The 22,886-nt window shown below is 38.0% G+C and overlaps 1 protein-coding gene across 12 annotated transcripts in view; it reads left to right on the top strand.

The window, feature by feature from the left end:
• IL33 (interleukin 33) overlaps window positions 1-2,792 on the top strand; it is a 37,775-nt gene extending 34,983 nt beyond the window's left edge. For all 12 annotated transcript variants that reach the window (XM_053205140.1, XM_053205131.1, XM_015083473.3 and 9 more), the window contains one exon: window positions 1,354-2,792. In XM_053205140.1, the coding sequence (XP_053061115.1) occupies window positions 1,354-1,551 (198 nt within the window). In that variant the 3' untranslated portion in view covers window positions 1,552-2,792. The remainder of the gene's footprint in view (window positions 1-1,353) is intronic.
• The last annotated feature ends 20,094 nt before the right edge of the window (window positions 2,793-22,886 follow it).

The raw sequence follows: 22,886 nt of genomic DNA, 5'->3' as shown, positions 1-22,886 counted from the left end.
ATAGAAATATGCACTTAACTGTCATAATTGACTCCACTCTTTGTGCAGATTTGGGTGTTTGGCACAGTTCAAGGAAAAAGTTTTGTTTCTGCTATTGTACATAAAACACAGTTACTACTAATAACTTGCTTCTGGAATAAGGAAGGGAGGGAAATGGCATGTATAGCCTTGCTACTGAAAGTCTGGGCTCTGCCAGTAGTGCAGAATCAGCTGCGAATTTGTTAGAAATGCAGAATATCAGGCTTCCTCAGAACTGAATGCGAATCAGTGTTTTAACAAATCTCCAGGAGACTCATATGTGCATTAAAGTTTGAAAAGTGCTACTATGTAGAATGATCTGAAATTCTATCTACTCAGCTTTAGGAACTACTTTGTTTTTCCAGGAAGCATTTCTTAATAAAATAGTTTTCTTAGGCAAATGCAAAAGTAATTTTACACTCCAAGCCTGCTAAAGGGAAAGTCATAAATATTTCCATCTGCCAAGATTTACAATTATCATTATAAATAATAATCTACATTCTAATCATAGGATTCACTACTCAGTCTTTTTCAGTTAGTAAATGTTAGTATAATATTGGTCATGATGAAGAGTTATAAACATTTTGAGGAACAAACAAGCCAAAGATAGAGACCAGGAAGAAAACATAAGAGTATAATATAGATGACAAATTACATAAATACAAAATTATAAATCTAACTAATACAGCCATGTAAGGTATTAACATAAACACTGGATGGTACCCCACATCTTCCTTAACAAATGCTCCTCAATGTATATAACAGTGTTTGGCATATATAATTACTCAGTAGTAAGAGCTAACCCATACAGAACTCTATTATATGCCAAATACCATGCTAAATGTTTTACAAGCAGTCTCCTTTAATTCTTGTAGTAATTCTATGATGGAATTATTGTTTTTGTCAGATATTACTGTATAACAAACCATTCCCAACACTTACTGGCCTGAAATAATAATCATTTATATCACTCACATGTAGAAAACAGATTAGGCTAAAAAATTGAGGCTTGAGAGGTAAAGCAATGTGCACAGGACTCAGAGATAGTACATGGCAAAAGTGGGGCACAAATCCTGAGCTGCTGTATCCAAATCCAGTCATTCTAAGCTACAAAGTATCTCAAAGTATGTAGACCATCAGTAAATTAAATTAAATTCGCCCCACTCCAGCCCTCTACTAGCTTCTTCCTACCCCATTCCCATCCCCTACTTAGTAAGTAGCCTTGCTAGAAATACCAAGTTATAATTATTTCTCTTTAGTTTCTAACACAGGGAGGTGAGGTTGACTATGGATTTCCCACTCACGTACTGATTGCTTTCTTTCTTGTTTCCTCAGCTACAAAAATGTGAAAAACCATTGCCAGACCAGGCCTTCTTCCGCCTTCATAGGAAGTCTTCCAAATGTGTTTCATTTGAATGTAAGAATGACCCTGGAGTGTTTATAGGAGTAAAGGATAACCACCTTGCTCTAATTAAAGTAGAGGATCAAACTGAGTATTTTAGTACAGAGAATATCATATTTAAACTCTCTTAAACTTAATGTTGTGGAAAGCTGTGGATCTTGTGTTGGATAACTCAAATAGCTACCACTGGAGAAATTATCGAGAAATAAAGAAAGAGGTAACATTCAAGGGAAATGGAGGGTACTTAGTATGCTATGGAATGTTTTTCTCATTATGTGTAAATGCTTTTTTATGGTCTTTCATTTCTGCATTTTGTTTCCTTCTCTATCATTACATATTCAATAAGGTATTGCACCTCAGAAGAGGTACAACCTGAACTTTAATTTTTTCTACTTTCAGTACAGAAAGAACTTCATATTTAGAGCTGAGACCTCTGAGGAGAAGCAAGGGCCTTAATCCAAGTCTCATTTTAGACAGGAATCCATTTTAAAGAGCTACATAAAGACATAATTTTCCCTGGTTCCAAACAATGAGTTCAAACACTAAAGCTATTGGTGAAAAGACAACCAAATCTATTTGGACTGACCATTTCACAACTGGAATAAAACACCAAATTTGTTTGAAGATGTCCAAAACTTCAGATACCTACCTACATAGGTAGGCAGATAATATAAATATATGAAATTACAAAGACAGTCAAAACATTAAGAAAAATAAATCCAGTATTTGTAAAGTAAATAATTTTACCTCTAATTGTAAACTGCTGATTTTTATAGACTTAGTTAAGTTTAAGCAAAACATTCTTCTATTAGGAAATAAAATAAATTTTAGTTCAGACATATAATTGAAATCATTAGGAATATCCAACAAATTAAAACGTTTTTTTAAAAGCACTGAGACACAACTTATTTTAGGACATCCAAGTACCATGGGATCCAAGTACCACAGTGAATTCAGAAATCCTCTAATCTACTAGAGCCTAGATAGGACACAGGATTAACATCACAATTTCAATAACTGACTCTTCCTGATGTTTGTAGTATACTATGTCCTTCTGACCCTATTCTCCAGGGATCTATGACTTTTGATATACATATCACCCTGGACAAAATTTCTTCTAATACTTTCTTCCCATGTATACAAATGTTTTTCTTGTCCAGCTTTCCGATTACCCTACTTATTATGGCATATTTGTTTGAATTTTATTACTTCTTTATTCTTTTGACCAAATGTGTTCTTGATATACCTTTTGTGACTCCTGAGCTTCATTACAAATCATCTGATATCTGGATGCCATCTTTATTTTACTTCATCTATCTGATGTTGTAGAATTTCATATAAGCCTATTAAAGAGCAATATTTTTTTATTAAACATCTTTGCATTTTACATTACTAAGGTAATAAAATTCATACTCAACCATATAATAAGATTTTTCAACTACTAAAGGAATAGTTTTGCTTATTTTAAGGCCTTAATTCTACTATAATTTTTCCTAGGCTTAACACTGACAATAAATGATAAAACTAATGACAATACTTATAAAATGCAACTTTTTCTGAAAGTGTAGGCTTTTTAATTTTTAATTGTTGAGATCTTTTAGATTATAATGCTGGTGGAACATAAGATTAAAAAGGCTGAGGGGCGCCTGGGTGGCGCAGTCGGTTAAGCGTCCGACTTCAGCCAGGTCACAATCTCGCGGTCCGTGAGTTCCAGCCCAGGTCAGGCTCTGGGCTGATGGCTCAGAGCCTGGAGCCTGTTTCCGATTCTGTGTCTCCCTCTCTCTCTACCCCTCCCCCGTTCATGCTCTGTCTCTCTCTGTCCCAAAAAAATAAATAAACGTTGAAAAAATAAATAAATAAAAATAAAAAAAATAAAATAAAAAATAAAATAAAAAGGCTGAGAATTACTGTGTGAGGGTAAGCAATTATAAACAATAATAAATCTTTCATTACATTGCCAATTTTATTATTTTTTTTGTATATTGTTTCAAGTTTCTTTTTTATTCAATGTATGAAGTTTATTGTCAAATTGGTTTCCATACAACACCCAGTGCTCATCCAAAAAGGTGCCCTCCTCAATACCCATCACCCACCCTCCCTCCCTCCCACCCCCCATCAACCCTCAGTTTGTTCTCAGTTTTTAAGAGTCTCTTATGCTTTCATTGCCAATTTTATTATGGAGACAAAAATAAACGCAGCATCTATATCATCCGCTCTGAAAAACACTAAATGTTAATCATATGCATCTCTATGATATACTTAAAATTATTGTTTTTAAGTTAACCAGATATATCTATTACATTGTTTAAGTTCTTGAATAAATTGTATTTTTCAAAAGTCTGTGAGGCCACGTTTTTATCATAAAATGACTCAATATTCTGAAGTTTTTAAGTGAAAGTAAGTACACTTTACTCCACCAATGTTGGTATATGAAGTAGGTCATTTGTCTGATATTTTTGGTCATTCAAAATTAAGTAAGATATTCCAGAAAAGGGATTGTGTCTTTTACACCTTTATATTCCCAGTGCCCATCATACTGGCCAGCACAGATGAGCTATTTGGTGACTTTTACCCCAAATCAAACAGCCAACATACCCCTGCCAAAGGAAATTTAACCTGACCTCTAATCATTTAGGTATCTTTCAACCTGGTTATCTTACTTTTCATGTTCAATTCTCCTTTTCTAAAAAATACTTTGTACCATCACTATACTGAGTATTATTTAAAATATTTAAATGTGTGATGGTCTTTTGTCACTTATTTTCATGTGTTTTGATGGTCGATAACACAGACATAACTGGAAGGAATTTTTCCATTTCATTGTATCAGAATAACAATTATGCCAAAACTTACTTTTCCCTCATTTTATCTATATTCATTAGATTTTTATGTATTTATTGGATACCTTGAAATACTGTCAAGAAAACTTTATTTGAATAAGTAATATGACTTAGAATTGGAAAAAAAATGAAGTAAGAGTTAAGATTCAGGGAATTTGAAAAAATAATTGCTAACTTAATTAGAATGCAACAGCTTGACGGGGTGCCTGGGTGGCTCAGTCATTTAAGCATCCAGCTTCAGTTCAGGTCATGATCTCGCTCTCATGGGTTCAAGTCCTATATTGGACTATGTGCTGACAGCTCAGAGCCTGGAGCCTACTTCAGATTCTGTGTCTCCCTCTCTGCCCCTTAACCACTTGTGGCATCTTTCTCTCTCTCTCTCTTTCTTTCAAAAATGAATAAACATTTTTTAAAAAAAGAATGCAACAGCTTGATTAAAATCTTAAAAAAATGAATTATAACCACCACATCTGCAAAAAAAAAAGCCAAAAAATAAAAACAATTTCAACCTTTATGCCTCATGCTGAGAAATTGCATGATGGATGGAAAAATCTTAAACAAGGGTACTCAAAATTCTTCCCCCATCACCATCATACAATGACCTATACAACCCAGAAGTCTTGTCCTCTAGCAGTTGCTCCCTTAATACATGTCATGCATATTGGACTTTGCTAGGTAGTGTGAAAGCACTTCCCCCCCCCCAAAAAAAACTAAACTATGCTCCTTTTACACATGGAGCTTAAAACATGTACAATTTATGTATTAACCTCCAACTCTGCAGTACACATTTGCACAAAGGTACGATAGATCAGTGTGAGTTTCACATTAGAGAAATAAGAGTGAATTCTCTACCCTACTACCCACCCTGATCTGTTCATGTATCCATCCTCAAGGTTATGTTATATAGGTTCCTTCTACAGGTTCCAGTCAGGGTTGGGATTAGGGGGCTTAGGACTCTGAGAAATGGATGCAAGAGATAAAAGTTAAAGCCAAATTGGTAGAGATAGAATCAATGAGGTACTTCCTGTTGAGGTGCCAAGATGATGAAACACTTGTCCAAGTCCAATTATAGTCCCTAGCCCATATGGTATTCCCATAAAAAGAATGCATGAATCACTACCCAGCATAGTAAGAACATAGATTTGGGGGCACTTGGTTGGCTCAGTTGGAAGAGTCTGCAACTCTTGATCTCAGCGTCATGAGTTCAATCCTCGCATTGGGTGTAGACGTTACATACATACATACAGAAACAAGGAAACAAAACAATTTTTTTTAAAAAAGAACATAGGTTTGGTTTACTGCTTACAGGCTGTGCAACTTCAGCAAATTATGTGAACTCTCTCAATCTCTGTTTATTCTCTGTAAGGTAAGAAGGTACCAAATATTGTAGTTGTTTACCTAATATCCAACACCACTATCCCCACTTTCTTAACAGGATTACGCCTTCCCAGACTCCCATGTAGTAGATATGGTAACCACTTGACCACTTGACACTGTTCTGAACAATAAAATATAGGCAGGATAAAGGTTTGAGAAAAACTTTTGTTTATTTATTTATTTATTTATTCTAGAGAGAGAGAGCCAGCTCGAGTGGGGGAGAGTGACAGAGGGAGAGAGAGAATCTTAAGCAGACTCCATGCTTAGCACAGAACTTGACATGGGGCTCGATCTCACAACCTTGGGATCATGACCTGAGCCAGAAATAAAGTCAGACACTTAACCGACTGAGCCACCTGGAGCCCCAAGAAAAACTTTTTTAAAGGGACATATTCAACTAAAATGCACTTTTTGTCTTTCACCCTCTCTGCCTTCCTCTTACCTAGACCTAGACCTAGACCTCTTACCTATATGAGGCTGAATGTAGAACAGCCAACTTCTGACCATGGGGCAATGAACATGGGGATAAAGTTCAATACATTAAAAATGGTAGGAAGGAAATATGGAAAAACTCTGGTGTTGTTAACAATAATGGTGTTCTACCCAAATCCCCTTGGATCCCTTTATATTGAATTATTTTATTACATTTCTGTGTGTACCATACACCCATATAAACACCACCACCACCACCACCACCATCTTCTGTGCACTTTCAATATCCATCACTTACAGTTTTTCTTACAAGAATTGTTTTTATGGTACTGATGTTGCTTTGCCCTCTTGCACAGAGAGTTGAAAATTTCTGCTAGTTTGCATTCCTCCCATCAGCCTCACGAGACTTTTGGAAGTTTTTGCTTGGGTCAAAGAACTCTATCTTAAATTTCACTCAAAAATTCTCTAAGAGGCTTCATGCTGAAGCTACCCTCTGCTGGACATAAGCATGAGACCACATTCTTAGATTCCTGCTCATCACTGTTCTGCCCAACTCCCTTAGCAATCTTTCTTGGGAACATTTCCTTAGTAAATTGCATGCTCATGAATCCCTAACTCAGGTCCACATCGAGGGAGCCTAATGTAAGACAGCGGGACATGTGTGCCATTGTTTTCTGCTGTGCTAGTCTTGTAGTATTAACTGCAAACTTTCTTTTTTTTCTGTTTATATATATATTTTTTTAATATGAAATTTATTGTCAAATTGGTTTCCATACAACACCCAGTGCTCATCCCAACAGGTGCCCTCCTCAATAGTCATCACTCACCCTTATCCTCCCTCCCACCCCCCATCAACCCTCAGTTCGCAGTTTTTAAGAGTCTCTTATGTTTTGGCTCCCTCCCTCTCAAACTTTATTATTGAGAGAGAAAAATAAATCCATGTGTGCTTAAGCTAGAGTTCGGTTTTCTTTTTAATGTGGCTTCAAGCAAACTTCAACCACTAGGAGATGATGGGAACACCTGCTTCTTAGAACACTGATAAGAATTGCCTTGCACATTGCAAGCTCTCAGTGAATGTTAGCTTTAAAAGGCAGGAAAACCTGACTGATATTAACTGAGAACAATGTTTCTTAGGTACAATTAGCACATAGATAAACATGCTCAAATTTCTCTACAACTTTAATAGAAGTTACCCTGTAAGAGATAAAGTGTGTGTTTTGGGGGAGGATAGGAATCAGAATTAAAGAGATCTGACAGGTATAGAAGTAATCCACCAACTTCATAGGTGTTTATTTTATTATACTCCTTTACCTACAAGTTACATATAGTATTTTATAAGTATAAAATATTACATTATAAGTAAAAAAGTTTAATAGTAAAAATGAAAAGACCCATATTTCTTCAAAAGATAATTTGATAGGGGCACCTGGGTGGTTCAGTCGGTTAAGTGCCCAACTTCAGCTCAGGTCATGATCTCACAGCTTGTGAGTTCAAGCCCCGCATCAGGCTCTGTGCTGACAGCTCAGAGCCTGGAGCCTGCTTTGAATTCTGTGTCTCCCTGTCTCTCTCTGCTCCTCCCCCCTTGTGCTCTCTCTCTCTCTCTCAAAAATAAACATTAAAAAGTATTTTAAGATAAAGTACAGATGTTTCAAGATATAGGAAAGAGATAACTATAAAATTATGTAGTAATCTATTAAGTAGATTGGAAAAATGATAGAGGAATCAATGAAACCAAACGCTAGATATTAGAGAAAAATTAATAAAATTGATAAGCCTCTAGCCAGACTGATCAGAAAAACAAAAAGAAATAATACAAATTACCAATATTAATAATAAGAGAATTGGCATTACTATAGACTCTAAAGATATTAAAAGGATGAAAAGGAGAATACTATGGACAACATTTTGGTAATTTCAGTGAAAATAGACAAAATCCTTGAAAGGCACAAAATATTAAGACTTGCTCAAGAAAAAACAGACAATATGAATAGCCCTATATTCATTTTTTAAAGTGAATTTATAGTTTAAAATGTTTTAACAAAAAAACTTCAGTTCAGTGGTAAATTCTTTCAAACATTTAATGAAGAACTAATATCAATTCTAAGCAAACTCTGTCAAAAAATTAAAAAGGAGAGAATTCTATTGAACTTATTTTATGAGGCAACCATTACACTGATATCAAAACCAAAGATATTACAAAAAAAGAAAAATACAGATCAATATTTTCATGAACATAGATACAAAAATTCAAAAATTTACATGCTAAAATTTTAGTTAATCAACCCATAAATATAAAAAGTAGATATATAATATATATAAGGATATGTATTATATGTATTAAAGGGATATAAGGGTATATAATGATCAAGTAGGGTTCATCCCAGGAATACAATGTTAGTTTGATATTCAAAAATTAATTAATGTAATTTACTATTTTAATAAGCTATAAGAGAAAAACCATATGATCATCTCACTAGGTGCAGGAAAAGCAGCTGACAAAATCTAACATCCATTCCTGATAAAAACAGTCTATAAGGGAACTTCCTTAGCCTGATAAAGGGCATAGACCAAAGCAAACTTACAGCTAGCATCATAATAGTCTAAGACTGAATAGAAGACTGGTTAAGATCAAGAACAATAAAAGGAAGTCAGTCTCACTACTTCTGTCCAGAATTTTTCTGGAGGTTCTAGTAATTGCAATAAGGCAAGACAAAGAAATAAATAATCCAAATTGGAAAAGAAAAAGTAAAACTGCCTTTATTTAAAAATAAGATGATCATCCATGCAAAAAATCCAATGGAATCTACCAAGAAGCTAATAGAACTAATGAATTTAGCAAGGATGCAGAATGATACAATATCCATACACAGAAATCAACTGTATTTCTGTATAATAAAAGAAAACTGGAAATTGAAATTTTTAAAATACTATTTATAATACAATTAAAAATTTTTAAATACTTAGGGAGAAATATGACAAAGATGTGCAAGACTTATAAACTGAAAACAACCAAACACAACTGAAAGAAATTAAGGAAGACCTAAATAAGTGGAGGGATATACTTCGTTTATGGGTCAGAAGATCTAATATGGTTGGGGTGCCTGGGTGGCTCAGTCTTTTGAGCATCCGACTTTTGATTTTGACTAGGGTCATGATCTCACAGTTTGTGGGATTGAGCCCCACATTGGGCTCTGTGCTGTCAGCAGAGCCTGCTTGGGATTCTCTCTCTCCGTCCTTCTTCCACTCCCCAACTCATGTGCTCACTCTCTCTCTCTCTCTGTCAAAACAAATAGTAAACTTAAAAAAAAGAAGACATAATATGGTTAAGATGTCCATTTTTCCCAAGTTGGTATATAGGTTTAGTGCAATCCCAATCAAAACCCCAAGCTGATTTTTAAATTTATATGGAAATTCAGAAGGCCTAGAATTGCCAAAACAATTTTGAAAAAAAATTTTTTTGTCTACTACTTACTTGCAAGTCTTGCTATAAAGCTACATTTATGTGGACAATGTGGTATGTCCATAAAGATAGAGCATAGACAGTTCAGAAATAGACTTAATCATATATACACAACTGATTATTTACAAAACTGCAAAGACAATTCAATGGAAAAAGGAAGTCTTATCAACAAATAGTGTTCATACAATTGGATATCCATATGCCAAAAAAAAAAAAAAATGAAGTGGTCCAAGATGGTAGCATAGGAAGACCCTGAACTCCTCTCCACCCACAGAAACACAAAATCTAAATGCCTACATATACAGCAATCTCTCCTTAAGAGAACTGAGGGCTAATTGAACAGTTTCTGTATAACAAATGATAGAGGGACCACAGAGAGAAGGGTAAGACACAATAATTATGGGAACACCACCCACCAGGCAGCAATCTGAAGTAGGTAGGGACATCAAGTCAATAAGGCTTCCCCATCTTGGCACAGCAAAACTTTCAAGGAGCACCTAGTTTAAAGGGACAACAAGACTATAAGTTAAAGAAACCTATTTACTAACTCTAGAGCATCTGCAAAACAAGGAACTGCTGGAAAGCTCTCTCTCCTGGGTTGGGGGTGCTAGCAATTGCCATTTTTTACATTCCATTTCCACCTTGATAGCATGGATCATGGAGCATGATAGCATGATCTAGGAGCTCTAGAGGGACTAGTAGGGCCACCCCAGCTTGCCCTGGGCCCTGGCCCATACCAAATCCAGCTGTCCCCCCAAGGTAGTTCTGTTGCAGCATGCCCTAGTCCTTCCACACACACACACCTTTGCCAGCCCACTCCATCTCCAGCCCTCAAGCTTAAAACAGAAAATCCATAGAAATGAAAAGTAGATTAGTGTTTGCCTGGAGCTTAGGGTAGAAGCAGAGAGTGACTGCTAATGGACCAACAGTCTTTTTAAGGTGATGGAAATTGCCAAAAGTTGGATTGTGATTATACAACTCTGTAATATTAAAATTCATTGAACTGTACACTTATAATGAATGAATGTTAAAGTACATAATTTATACCTCAATAAATCAATTTAAAAAAAGATGTTTAAAGTAAGTAAACATACATCTATCATATGATCTAGCCATTCCACTCTTAGGTATTTACCCAAAAGCAATAAAAGCATATTTCTATACAAAACATGAATGCTATTGTTTGCAATAGTAAAAAACTGGAACCCAAATATCCATTCACTGGTGAATGGATAAACAAACTATAGTGTATCTGTACAATAAAATTACTCCTCACCACCAACAAGGAATAAACTATTGAGATTCACTACAACATGGATGATTCTCAAAATAACTAAGCTGAGTGAAAAAGCTGGATTAAAAAGAAAGAGTACATACAAAATGATTCTATTTATAAAAACTTTAGAACACGCAAACTATAGTAACAGAAAGCACATTAGTGGTTGGTTGAGGATGGAAGTGCACAGGAGTGGGGAAGAAAGGAGCAATTACCGTAGATCAAGAGGAAAATCTGGGCATGATTGATATGCTCACTAACTTGACTGTGCTGTGAAGGTGTCTCAGGAGCATTCATATATCAAAACTTACCAAATTGTCCATCTTAAATTATGTTTATTGGTTATCTATTAAGCTTCAATGAAACTATCAGAATGCTTAAAGATATTTAATAGGCTACACTATCAATAATTAATAACTGTATTTTTGACATATTTTCTCTTATTCAGTTTCTTATTGCATTGTCCTTAAAGTTATTCACCACTAACTGCTTAAAATACGTGATTAACTGAATTAATAAAAACTGCAATAGAATAAAGAAGTAACCCACCAAATCATGTTGCATGTTGAATTGAACAACAGAACAACACGAAAAATAGTTTTTTGGTTCTCAGATCCAGGTTGGAAAATCATGGCCTTAGATTTATCAGTAAGTTACTTTTAACATCATTCAGCATCTGTTTCAGTTTGTGAAGGGGAATGACAATAAGATCTGTCACACAAAGCTGTTCTAAATATTAAATAAGGTAATACAATGAAGGTGCCTTAATGCCATGCCTGTTGTCTCACAAAAGTTCAATACATTTGTCAAAGCATTTGACTAAATAAAACTGTTTCTAAGCAATTATCTCAAGATTGTGTAAACAGGAGGTTGGGGTGGAAATGGATAATTTCCAAAAATTGGGTAGTATTTATTTAGAACTCTGGCAAACAAGAACTTCAGTTCATACAGAGATATATTCCACAGTGTAGGTATTTCCAAGACCTAGATGAGATAGCACTTCAAACTATTGCCCTCCTCCAAAAGCTAACAGTTGCTATCATTGGATTGATGGAGTTGTGGACAATTTTTATTTTTATCTTGATATTAGCTTATCTTAATAGCTAACTGCATTACCTGAATGCATTACAATGAGCAAAGATAGTGAGAAAAATAGTTTTTTCCATTTTGAATGAAATTGATTGAAAAAATTAATAAAAAACACTTTATACCTATCAAGGCGGGGGGGTGGTTAAAAAAGGAAAATAACAAGTGTTGGCAAGAATATGGAAAAATTGAGACCTTCATACAATGTTTGTGAAGAAGTGAAATGGTACAACCAGTATAGAAAAGTTTGTTGATTCCTCAAAAAGTTAAACATAGTTACTATTTGACCCAAATTCTACTCCTAGGTGTATACCATAGAGAAATGGAAACATATTCACACAAAAAACTTGTACACAAATGCTCATAACAGCACTGTTTATAGTAGCCCAAAAATAGAAATGTCCATCAACAGATAATAACCATACAATGGAATATTATTCAGCCTCAAAAAGGAATAAAGTACCAATAGATGCTACAACATAGATAAACTAAGGGAAGGAAGCCAGACACAAAAGGCCACATAGTATGTGGTTTCATTTATATGAAATACCCAGAATAGTCAAATCCACAGAGACAGAAAATTAGTGGTTTGCAGTGAAAGGGGGTGTGGGCCAAGGCCAGTGGAGAAGAGAATGAGAAGTGATTGCTAACAGGTATGAAATTTCTTTCTGGAATGATAAAAATGTTCTGGAGTGAGACAGGGATGGCTCCACAATATTGTGAATACAATAAAAACATCTGAAATGTACAGCTTAAAATTGTGAATTTTATAGTGTGAATTACACATAGTTTCTAAAAATGACCCTGTTTAGTATTTGTCTTTCTCTGCTTGACTTATTTCACTTAGCTTAATACTCTCTGGCTCCATCCATGTCATTGCAAATGGCAAGATTTCATTCTTTTTTATAGCTAAGTAATATTCCAGTTTGTGTGCTTGTGTGTGTGTGTGTGTGTGTGTGTGACATCTTCTTTATCCAGTCATCCTTCAATGGACACACTTGGCTGTTTCCATAATTTGGCTATTGTAGATAACACTGCTATAAACATCAGGGTGCACGTATCTCTTTGAATTAGTTATTTTTGTATTCTTTGGGTAAATACCTAGTAGTGCAATTGCTGGATTGTAACAATTTTTTAAACTTTTTTGAGGAACCTCTATACTGTTTTCCAGGCTACCTGCACCAATTTGCATTCCCACCAACAATACAAGAGGGTTCCCTATTCCCACATCCTCACCAATACCTGTTCTTTCTGGTGTTGTTGAGTTTAGCCATTCTAACAGGTGTGAGATGGTATCTCATTATACTTTTGATTTGCATTTCCCTGATGATAAGTGATGTTGAGCGTCTTTTCATGTGTGTGTTGGACATCTGGATGTCTTCTTTGGAAAAATGTCTTCTGCTCATTTTTTAATTGGATTATTCAATTTCAAGGTGTTGAGTTTGCTAAGTTCTTTATAGATTTTGATTACTAACCCTTTATCAGATATGTCATTTGCATATATCTTCTCCCATTCTATAGGTTGCTTTTTAGTTTTGCTGATTGTTTCCTTTGCTGAACTTGTGATGCACACTGGGTGTTGTATGGAAGTGTTGAATCACTATATTGTACACCTGAAACTAGTATTACTGTATGTTAACTAACTGGAATTTAAATTAAAACATTAAAATTTTTTTAAATTAAAATGACCTTGTTTAGAAGTAGTAAGCTACTTAGTTTGCCACTACTAGTATAAATAATAGAGCAGGGATTAAATGTTATAAATATGAAGATTAAGGCTCAGAGGGATTAAATGTTGACTCTCTTCCTTTCAGACCTAGTTTGGCCATTAGGAATAAAAACTTTCTCAAAGTTGTTCAACAACAACAACAACAACAACAAAAACTGGTATTGGTTCACATTCTTGAAAGAGAATCATATTGCCCCAATATATCTACCTATCAAGCTGTACTTGATTGCTGGTCCATCCAGTCACTATGGCCATGAGGTCGCATTCTCATAATATAGATATGAACACCTTCATCAGGGACTACCAATTGAAATGGCTGAGTTGTAGGCATCCTAGAACACATCTCCTAGTTTATGCCACGCCCACAGTCAGTGAGTGGTGGAGTCAGAGAACCTAATGAGAAAGAAAAATCAATACACCTGATGGCTGAAGAATCAAGATTAATTCCTAGATATTGAGCCTGAGAGACTGGGAAAAATGAAGTCGCCAGAAACAGAAATGAGGAGGTGGGAAACAGGAATTAGTGGTAAGGAAGAGAATGGGTTTGTTGGAATAGTTTGAGTGTGAGCTGAAATGATCATGATAAGGAAATAAAACCAGAAATAAAAATGGTGTAGTCCACAACCTTAAGTATAATTGGTGATCAAAACATTAGTTGTCTTCCACCATCCCTTAATTCAATCCTACCTCTTACACTTTTCCACTTATTCTTGATAGACAGTCCTATTGTCATATTGCATTGCAAACAGTCTCAATACAATAATTAGAATGTCCAGTTCAGTTCAATACTCAAATCTCTGAACTTAATTTAGCATCACATCTTTTCCCCACCCCTACCCTTCCTACCACCCACCCCAAAATCCTGCTTCAAGTTGGGGTGAGGAAAGGGACTTGGCCTTCTGGTCACATTCTCCTTCACTTGCTACCTGAAGACTTGCTCTCCCTAGGGATTAAAGTTGGGTGGGGAGTGGGGAACAGACAGAATGAAGAAGAGAGGAGAGGTGAAGAGATAAAACAGTTCTTTATTACTTGTATGGCTTCAAGTTTGCCAGTCTTAGTAGACAATTAAAGCTGATATATCCCTGAACCAGACTGGCAGATGATTAAAGTTGATACTTTCTTTCAAAGTGCCCTTTAAAGATCTCCTGCTGGGCTCCTCTCTACTGCTGCTCTCCTAAAAAGGCTGTAGGGTTAGAAGTGTTGGAATATATTACAGTTTCTTCCTCAGCCCCTTGTCATTAGCTGATACACCTTTATCTTTTTTCCACTGGGGTCTCCTTGCCCTCTCACAAATGTCCCCTTGATGGCTTTCTCTCCTGCATGGCCCCTTCTGGTCCTCAAGAAACACTCAGACATTTATTATTGACCATTTCAAACACATCATAAGCTTAAAAAGTAGTTTCATAATAGAATAATGAGGACCCATCAGATAGCTCTAATGGAGAATAATCAATAATCCTCCATTCTTATTTAGTTAATTCCCCATTTCAATCCCACTAAATTTTTGATGTTGTTGCTGGAGTATTTGAAGGATGTAATTTCTCCCATAAATACCTTAGTATCCATTCTCTCTGAATTCACTGTTCTATGGTTTTATCTTTCTTTCTCCTACCCCTCCCCTTACTCTTCCCCACACATATCTTTACACACATATTCTATCAAAACTGTTCTAACAAGGTAGCATGAATACATCTGAAATGAAAAATCCAATATTCACTTTTCAGTCCATTTCTTCCACTGCTCCCAGCAGCATGTGTTCTTCTCAACCACCCCATTCTTATTGGGTAGTCTCTTTTAGTTTGATTTCTCTGATATACCTCCCCAGCTTCTCTTCCAACTTCTCTTACCACTCTTCTTGGCTTCCTAAACATGCTCTTTTTCTCTCTGCCATCTTGAGTATTTGTGTTTCTATATAAGAATATGAGACCCACTTTCTCAGATAAGCAAGAGCTTACTTATATCCTAGACCCAGGCTGGGAATACCACGTCTGAGTATATGGATTATTTAAGAAACACAAGGCACTTTCTTCTACAGTCTGGGGTGGTAACCTGCCAGCTGAATTTACAGCCAGGAGTGATGTGGTTTGAAGTGTTGGGGTTCAGACCCAGTGACCAAGAAAGAATTCTTGAGATGTCTTTGCTGCAAAAAGGTGATTTTATTAAAGCACAGGGACAGGATCTGTGGACAGAAAGAGCTGCATGAGGTTGTGAGGAGTAACTGATTATACCTTTGGGAGTTGGAGGAGGTAAAGGCAAAGGGAAGTTTCAAAAGGGACTTTCATATGTTAAATAAGACTCAGAGGATCCTGAAGGCCTAGATATTGTCAAGCTATGGTTGTTTTTCCCTCTAGCAAAGCATTAACATTAAGACAGCTGGAGTTCCTGGAAGAATGTCATACTCTGCCTGTCTCAAGTTATACGCCAATGGGCTGTGGGTTAAATGGAAATTTAATTTTATCTACAGTTCCTTTTGCCTTTGTTTCCCACATCAAGGAGGACTATCCAAACCTATTGTCAATATAAAAGTGTGTGTGTGTGTGTGAGAGAGAGAGAGAGAGAGATTGAGAGAGAAGGCGGGTGGTGTTGTTGGAGAAGTGGATAAAGTACACTAAAGATGGTTGATTGGACTAAAACAAACTCTGGTCTCTAGCTTAGAGACCCCTCCTCTGGGCTCTTCTTCCTTTGCTGCTTGCGCGGTAAAACCATCCCCCCCCCCCCCACACACACACACAAATATGGAGGCTGATAACTATAAATTACCCTTCCCGCTCGCATTCGGAGCTCAGATCTTTGGAGAAAAGGTCTCCTCTGAGCCCGCTGGTGTTAAATAAATCTCCAATCCACCAAGGTCTCTGAGGGCCACTTGGTTTTTCTGCCAGCGTTTCAGCCTGATTCCATAACAAATTTGGTTCCCTGACTGGGAAACCCAACCGCGCTGCCCCATTGTTGCCACCAGTTTGGGAGAAGAGTGAGGCAGTTACAGAATGAGGGATCACAAGGGAGAGTGTGCACCCTGCCTAAATTTCAGCAGTCTCCTTCTCTGTCCCCTTTAGGCCGGCCCGCTCCACCGTTCCCACCAGACTTGAGGATACTTGGCAGGTGAGGACCTGGACCCGACATCGAACCGTAAGGCTGGGGCCCAATCTAGTCAGGCCCACTTGCAAGAGTGGAAGGGGGACCTGATCACTCCCTGAGACTTCAGAAGTCTCACAGGTAGGGATTTTGTGGTAGGGAATATAATAACCTCTGGTGTGTATGTGAATGTGAATGTGTGACTCAGTCTAGCTTGCCTTCTGAGTTAGATTCTGTGGCTCCACAGGCAGGTGCCCTTGGGGTCCCCAGGAGGCCACGGAGTCTGAGTGGGCCCATCTGTGATTCCATGATGGATGGCACTCAGTGTGGCGATATCAGAATGGTTTCTGATCGTGGGTGGCAGGGCTAGGACCTGTGGGCTGAGCGTCACCTGGGTTCCTTCAAGACACAGCCAGGCGGGCATCTGGCTGGTCTCCTCATTGGAGGGGATGCCCCTGTCCCTCTGTCTTTGTGACTCTGCCTCACAGGAGCATTGTGGGGTTGGGACAGAACAAGGAGAGCTAGGTAAAGGTTTTAGCTGCTTTATCTGGAGACTCACCCAGGGAGCCAAAGGAGCGACCCACTGCTCCCCTAATGTTACCCTCTTCATGACTCTTTAGGCTCCCTCCCCCCTCCCCTGAGCTTGAAATTCCTCCCCTGGTGGACTGCTGCCACTGCTGCCCCAGCCAGAGCGCTGCTGCTGCTGCAGCAGCCACGCATTTCTCCTCCCCTTCCAGGCCAGAGAACCCTCCCCCACAAGGCTCATGGCCAGATTGCATCCTAGGCCAGGCACAGGCGCCCTCCATCAGGGGCAGGCGCTCTCCAGATGCCAGTCCACATCCACTGATATCAAGAGGCTCTCAGGAAGATCAGAGCAGGGGTCTGACAAAGCCATAAATATGCCCAGTAGCAAGGGGGGATGCCCAGAACATCCTTAGCAAGGGGTCAATGAACGTACTGCAAGGGGAAAGGACATTAAAAAGAATAATAAGTGTCCCAACCAGGGAAAGTCCCAAACACCCAGTGGAAATCAGGAGGAACCTCCAGAAGGGGACCTTGTTGGTCTAGCTGAGACAGAACCAGACTAAAAGGGGACACTGACTCTCTCTCCCTGTTCCTCTGCTTAATAGATGTGAGGGATTCTCCCTCATTTCCCAGGTTAAAAGTTATAGTTGGAGCCAACTGTGGTTAGTCTACCTGAAGACAGGGACTTTAAGGAATATTCCCAAGCAGCTGCTGCTTCTGCCTTCCCCTTCCCCTCATGTTTCTGCACCAACTTGGGTGTGGTCCTATACCATCCTCAGTGTCTCAGGCACCATTGGTTCCTCCTCCCACCCTCCAAGTCAAGGAGCAAAGTGCACCCTATTTGGACCACCCATTTCAGATATCTCCACTGGTGCCCCAAATGAAAATTGACAATGGGGAAAAGTTGACTGACTTTTAGGTGGATGCAGGTTAAACATATTCGATGTTTAAACTAATTTAAGTTTATTGGACCTGTCTTTAAAGTTATCAGCAAAGGTCAAATAAGCTCATGTTATTTCTGTTGCCGTTTGTTAATGATAGTTAATTTTGTTTGTCTCAAAGTTTTCATGGGTAATTGTTAAGATAACTTTCAAGGTCCTTGGCAACCTGAAACTTTCCAAATAGTATGGAATGCTAAAGCTTTGATTATTGAACATAGGTTTGTGTTTTTAACTTCTTATTGCTGAGAAATTAAGGCTATTCAGACCTATTGGAAAGCATGCTTTGTACTTAATTGATTCATGAATTTACCATCTAAAAAAATTCTGATTAAACACCTCTTAATTGGTTACCAAGTTCTCATTTGGAGACTAAAGTTTCCTAAGAGTTTAAATTTTGCTAAATATACTTAAGACTGATGAAAATAAAGAAAGCAACTCTGTATGTAGGAAAATAGGAGGTATATAAGAAAGATATAAGGAATGGAAATACAGTTTCGTCGAGGGTAGAAGAAAATAATTTTGTCCTGAATGAAACTGGTTATTTGGAAAGAAATGGCTTTGGGACAAAATTTAGAAGCAAAAGAAAGTTATAGAAGGTTGAGATGAATGGAACTTTAAAAGTACACTAGTACAAGGTTGAAATCCTGCTTTTCTCTCTGCTCAAATGACAAAGTTTTCTTAAACTGTTGATCTGCTTTTGATAAGACAATGCAAACAAAGGTTTATCCTCCAGGAAAATAAAAGTTTTAGGTCTCATCTCTATCAGGTCTTTGATTACTTAGTTAAAACTTCTGAATGTTAAAGGAGCTAGGTTTTGATAACAACTGTATAATGCTATATATTCACCTTTGGGATCTTTTATTGCCACTTTGGTTGAATATATAAAATTGTAAGATTTGTAATGATCTGTAATCCTATTTAGGATGCACTTATGACTTTTGGGGTTTTAACAAACTTCTCAAGATTTAAATGGTAAATGAAGTCTTCTTGACCAATTAGGCTCTTTTATTTGGGATGTTAAGTTACTTGGAAAAGCTCTGTCATACAATAATAAACCTTAGATTGTAGTGCACAGGTAAATTCTGTAACTTCCTGAATATATGCAATTCCTAAAATTTTAATGTTTTGATATAAGGTTATCACTTAATTTTCTGATTACTTGAGGTGTTATGTGTCACAGAAATAACCAAATTTCTTTGTCAATTGCATCATAATGAACTCTCATCAGATCTTTAATGATGTCTATTTCTGAGATTTTGCCATTTATAATTGTTCTTATTCTCTCACAAAACATGTCTCTTCTTCAAGGAGATTTATAAAAAGGAATTTGGGGACAAATACAGGTATTCAACATCCTTAAGATTAATACTAAAATGGGTAAAAATTTCCAGAACTAAAAAGCTGCGTTCAAATTGAATAAGAATTAGGAACATGAGATTAAATGAACTGAGGAAGATTATAGTTTTGTGATTCTTGTTAAAAATATTGCTGGTTCCCTAATGTTTCCTCTTCCAGATTAAGGAAACTTTCTCTTAAGATAACTATGATATATAAAAATGTCATAAAGTATGCATTTGTAAACTGAAGCATTTATCTTTTCTCTCTACATAATTCTCCTGAAATTCAAAACTCTCAATGAGTATTCTTTCTTTCATGGCAGTTACAATTGTTTGCAAAACTTCAATAAGAATCTGTTCATCTTATAACAGGTCACCATTTGGAAATACTGGTTATTTTACCAAGGCTTTGACTGGAATGTCATATTTGAGGATGACATTCATAGACTCACATATGACCAGACAGCTTTAAGGAATTAGGGTTGGCTTTATAAAACATGGAGCCATAAAGCCCCTTGGAAGTGTTGGCCTGGTCCCTGCTTACAGAGTTCCCAGCAGTCTCACCAGGTAAGTAAAGAAGGTCACTTCCTGGCAGGTGCAGGAACCTCAGGATATCTTGGGGACCTCATGAAGAGGAATTCGCCCAATTCTACATGTATTGCAGGCCTGTCTGATGGCATGTATTTGGCTTGACTTCTGGCCTGGAGAGGCTACTCAAAGTTCAACCTGAGGATTCCTTATAAAAGGTTCCAACAAAGCAAACTTTAAAAGATCCTCATGATCAATCGCTATTCTTGCTGAGCTTATGTAAATAATTAGGCCAGATTTGTTAAGACTGGATTTGTTCTACAAATGCATTGGTCTCAATTTGGCTATCTCTGGAAAGGGGGGGGGGTGTTTAGAGAGAACAACTATGTTTCAACAATGCACCATTATGGATGTTAAATTCTAGTTATGATTGCCTTTAAATGTTTGTTGTTTGCCTAAACTAGACAACTTGAGATAAACTTCAGAAAATTGTCACAGTATTTCATATATAGGCAATCTTCTGTGCTTGTTATACTATGGGGATAATAATAAGACCCCATGGGCATATGATTATTTAAACAACTGAAAAACACTATGGATCTCTAAATATGCAAACCATATCTTCCCTAAACCTGATCTGACAGTTACCAGAAACCTATCCCTTTGGAAGACTTGGAGGTGGACTTTACAGACATACAACCAAATAGAGGATTCAGTTTCAGGTATCACCCCATGGGTCCATCACTCCAGAGCTAAGAAGGCCAACTCAAAGGAACCTTCAACCTGGTGAAGTGATCCAGATCCGGGCAACCCGATTAAACTGACCCTCAAAAAGACACTGGCCCCTGAGATCTCCAGCCCTGCTCCAACCACACCCCGGAAGTTGGCTGGCCTGTGCATGGCAGAAGCCTGAGGAATCAATATATGCACCGAACCCAGGGGTTTGGATACAACTCTGCCAGCCCTTGCCTCTCACTGGTGTCATAGCCCTGATCTTACTTCTTACTGTTGGGCTGATAGAGACTGCACCAACAAGCTGGACATGGGACAAAAGATGTATGCTGGATCTCACATACCTCCTCTAGATGGGAGGATTATTAAGTATTGTCTGTATATTATGATAACCTCTCTCACTTTCACAACTGCCACTTACCCACTTTGCCCCCAGGATTGTTATATGACAATAAGGGGGTCAAGGTCGTTCAGCACTTTCACCTCCCTCCACAAAGATTGCTACAAGGGAAAAACACCCACTCTCTGTCAGGCCCCCCAGGGCCCCAAGGACTAAGGTTTGGACCATGGGGATAACCCAAAATGTCAGAAACCCATGTCACAACAAGGGCTTCCAGAGAGAGAAGCTTGCTACACTTAGCTTCCTCAATGGGGGATCTCAGACAGGGGAGGAATGCAAGACAGGGCCCTTCAAAAGTTTATAAAAGATACCCAGGATAGGGTAATATAAGCCATAAAGGCGACCACTCCCCCAGCAGCCTACCAGGGTTTGAGGCTTTCAGCCCTCAGTCAGATGCTTACCAATTCCCCACTCCAGCGTTGGACTAACACTACTCTAAAGTCCTCCATCAAATAGATGATCACACCCATACCTGCTGGATGTGTTTGCCCCTCAGCTGGAGGGCTTACTTAGCCACTCCTATCCCTTTGACCTGGGAAGCTCCAGAAAATCTCAAATCCAACATTTAATTGGACCCTGACCACTGGGCTCCGTTTCACAAATGCCAACAATCTAATCTGTACAGTCCCTGAGGGTATGGATGGTACCTCTCTATAACGAAGAAATATAACCTTAAAGAGGAATACAACCCTATGTTCAACCCCTAGGGTGTTCTATCTATGTTCTACTTCAGCCTACCGATGCTTAGAAGCCAACTGGACTCAGTATGTTATTCCATCTTCCTAACCCCAGAGATATCCGTATACACTGAAGATCAGCTCCTAACAGCCTTTAGCCCCAAGTCCCAGACTAAACAGGCAGTCCTGCTACCTGTTCTGATACGAGCAAAAATAGAGACAGGAATAGGAACTGGAATAGGGGGCATAGGTTCATCCGTGGGACTATACCATAGACTATCTCAAGAGCTAAATGAAGACATGGAACAGGTGGCAGATTCTCTGGTAACCTTACAAAGCCAAATAAACTCTCTGGCAGCAGTGACCCTCCAAAATAGGTGAGCCCTCGACCTCCTCACTTCAGAAAAAGGAGGGACTGGCATCTTTCTGGGGGAGGAATGTTGCTATCTCCTAAACCAGTCAAGAATAGTTACAACTAAGGTTAAGAAATTCAAGGAAAGAATTCAACATAAACAATAGGAAAATATCAATCAATGGAAAGGATGGGATCTCACAGATTGGGCATCCTGCTTCCTGCCCTGGCGGGGCCCCTCCTCTCCATAATTTTACTTGTATCCATCGGCCCCTGTATACTGAATGCCATGGTATGTTTTATTGAAAACACTGTTGCTTGCCAAACTACTGCACATATCTTAGCCTTCTGAGAGTACCAACCTGTAAAACTGAAAGGTGATGCCTATTAAAAGTTTTTTTTTTTTAAAGGCATCAAAGGGGGGAATTTTGGAGAAGTGGATAATGTACACCAAAGATGGCTGATTGGACTAAAACAAACTCTGGTCTCTAGCTTAGAGACCCCCTCCTCCGGGCTCTTCTTCCTTAGCTGTCCATGCGAAAACCACCCCCCCACACACACACAAATATGAAGGCTGATAATTATAAATTACCCTTCCCATTCGCATTCAGGGCTCAGATCTTTGGAGAAACGATCTCCTCTGAGCCCGCTGCTGTTAAGTAAATCTCCAATCCACCAGGGTCTCCAAGTGCTGCTTGGTTT

This window comes from Acinonyx jubatus, chromosome D4 (genome assembly GCF_027475565.1).
Source record: "Acinonyx jubatus isolate Ajub_Pintada_27869175 chromosome D4, VMU_Ajub_asm_v1.0, whole genome shotgun sequence".
In the NCBI taxonomy this organism is placed as follows: Eukaryota; Metazoa; Chordata; class Mammalia; order Carnivora; family Felidae; genus Acinonyx; species Acinonyx jubatus.
The sequence above is the reverse complement of the archived record's forward strand: the minus strand, read 5'-3'. Positions and strand labels throughout refer to the sequence as shown.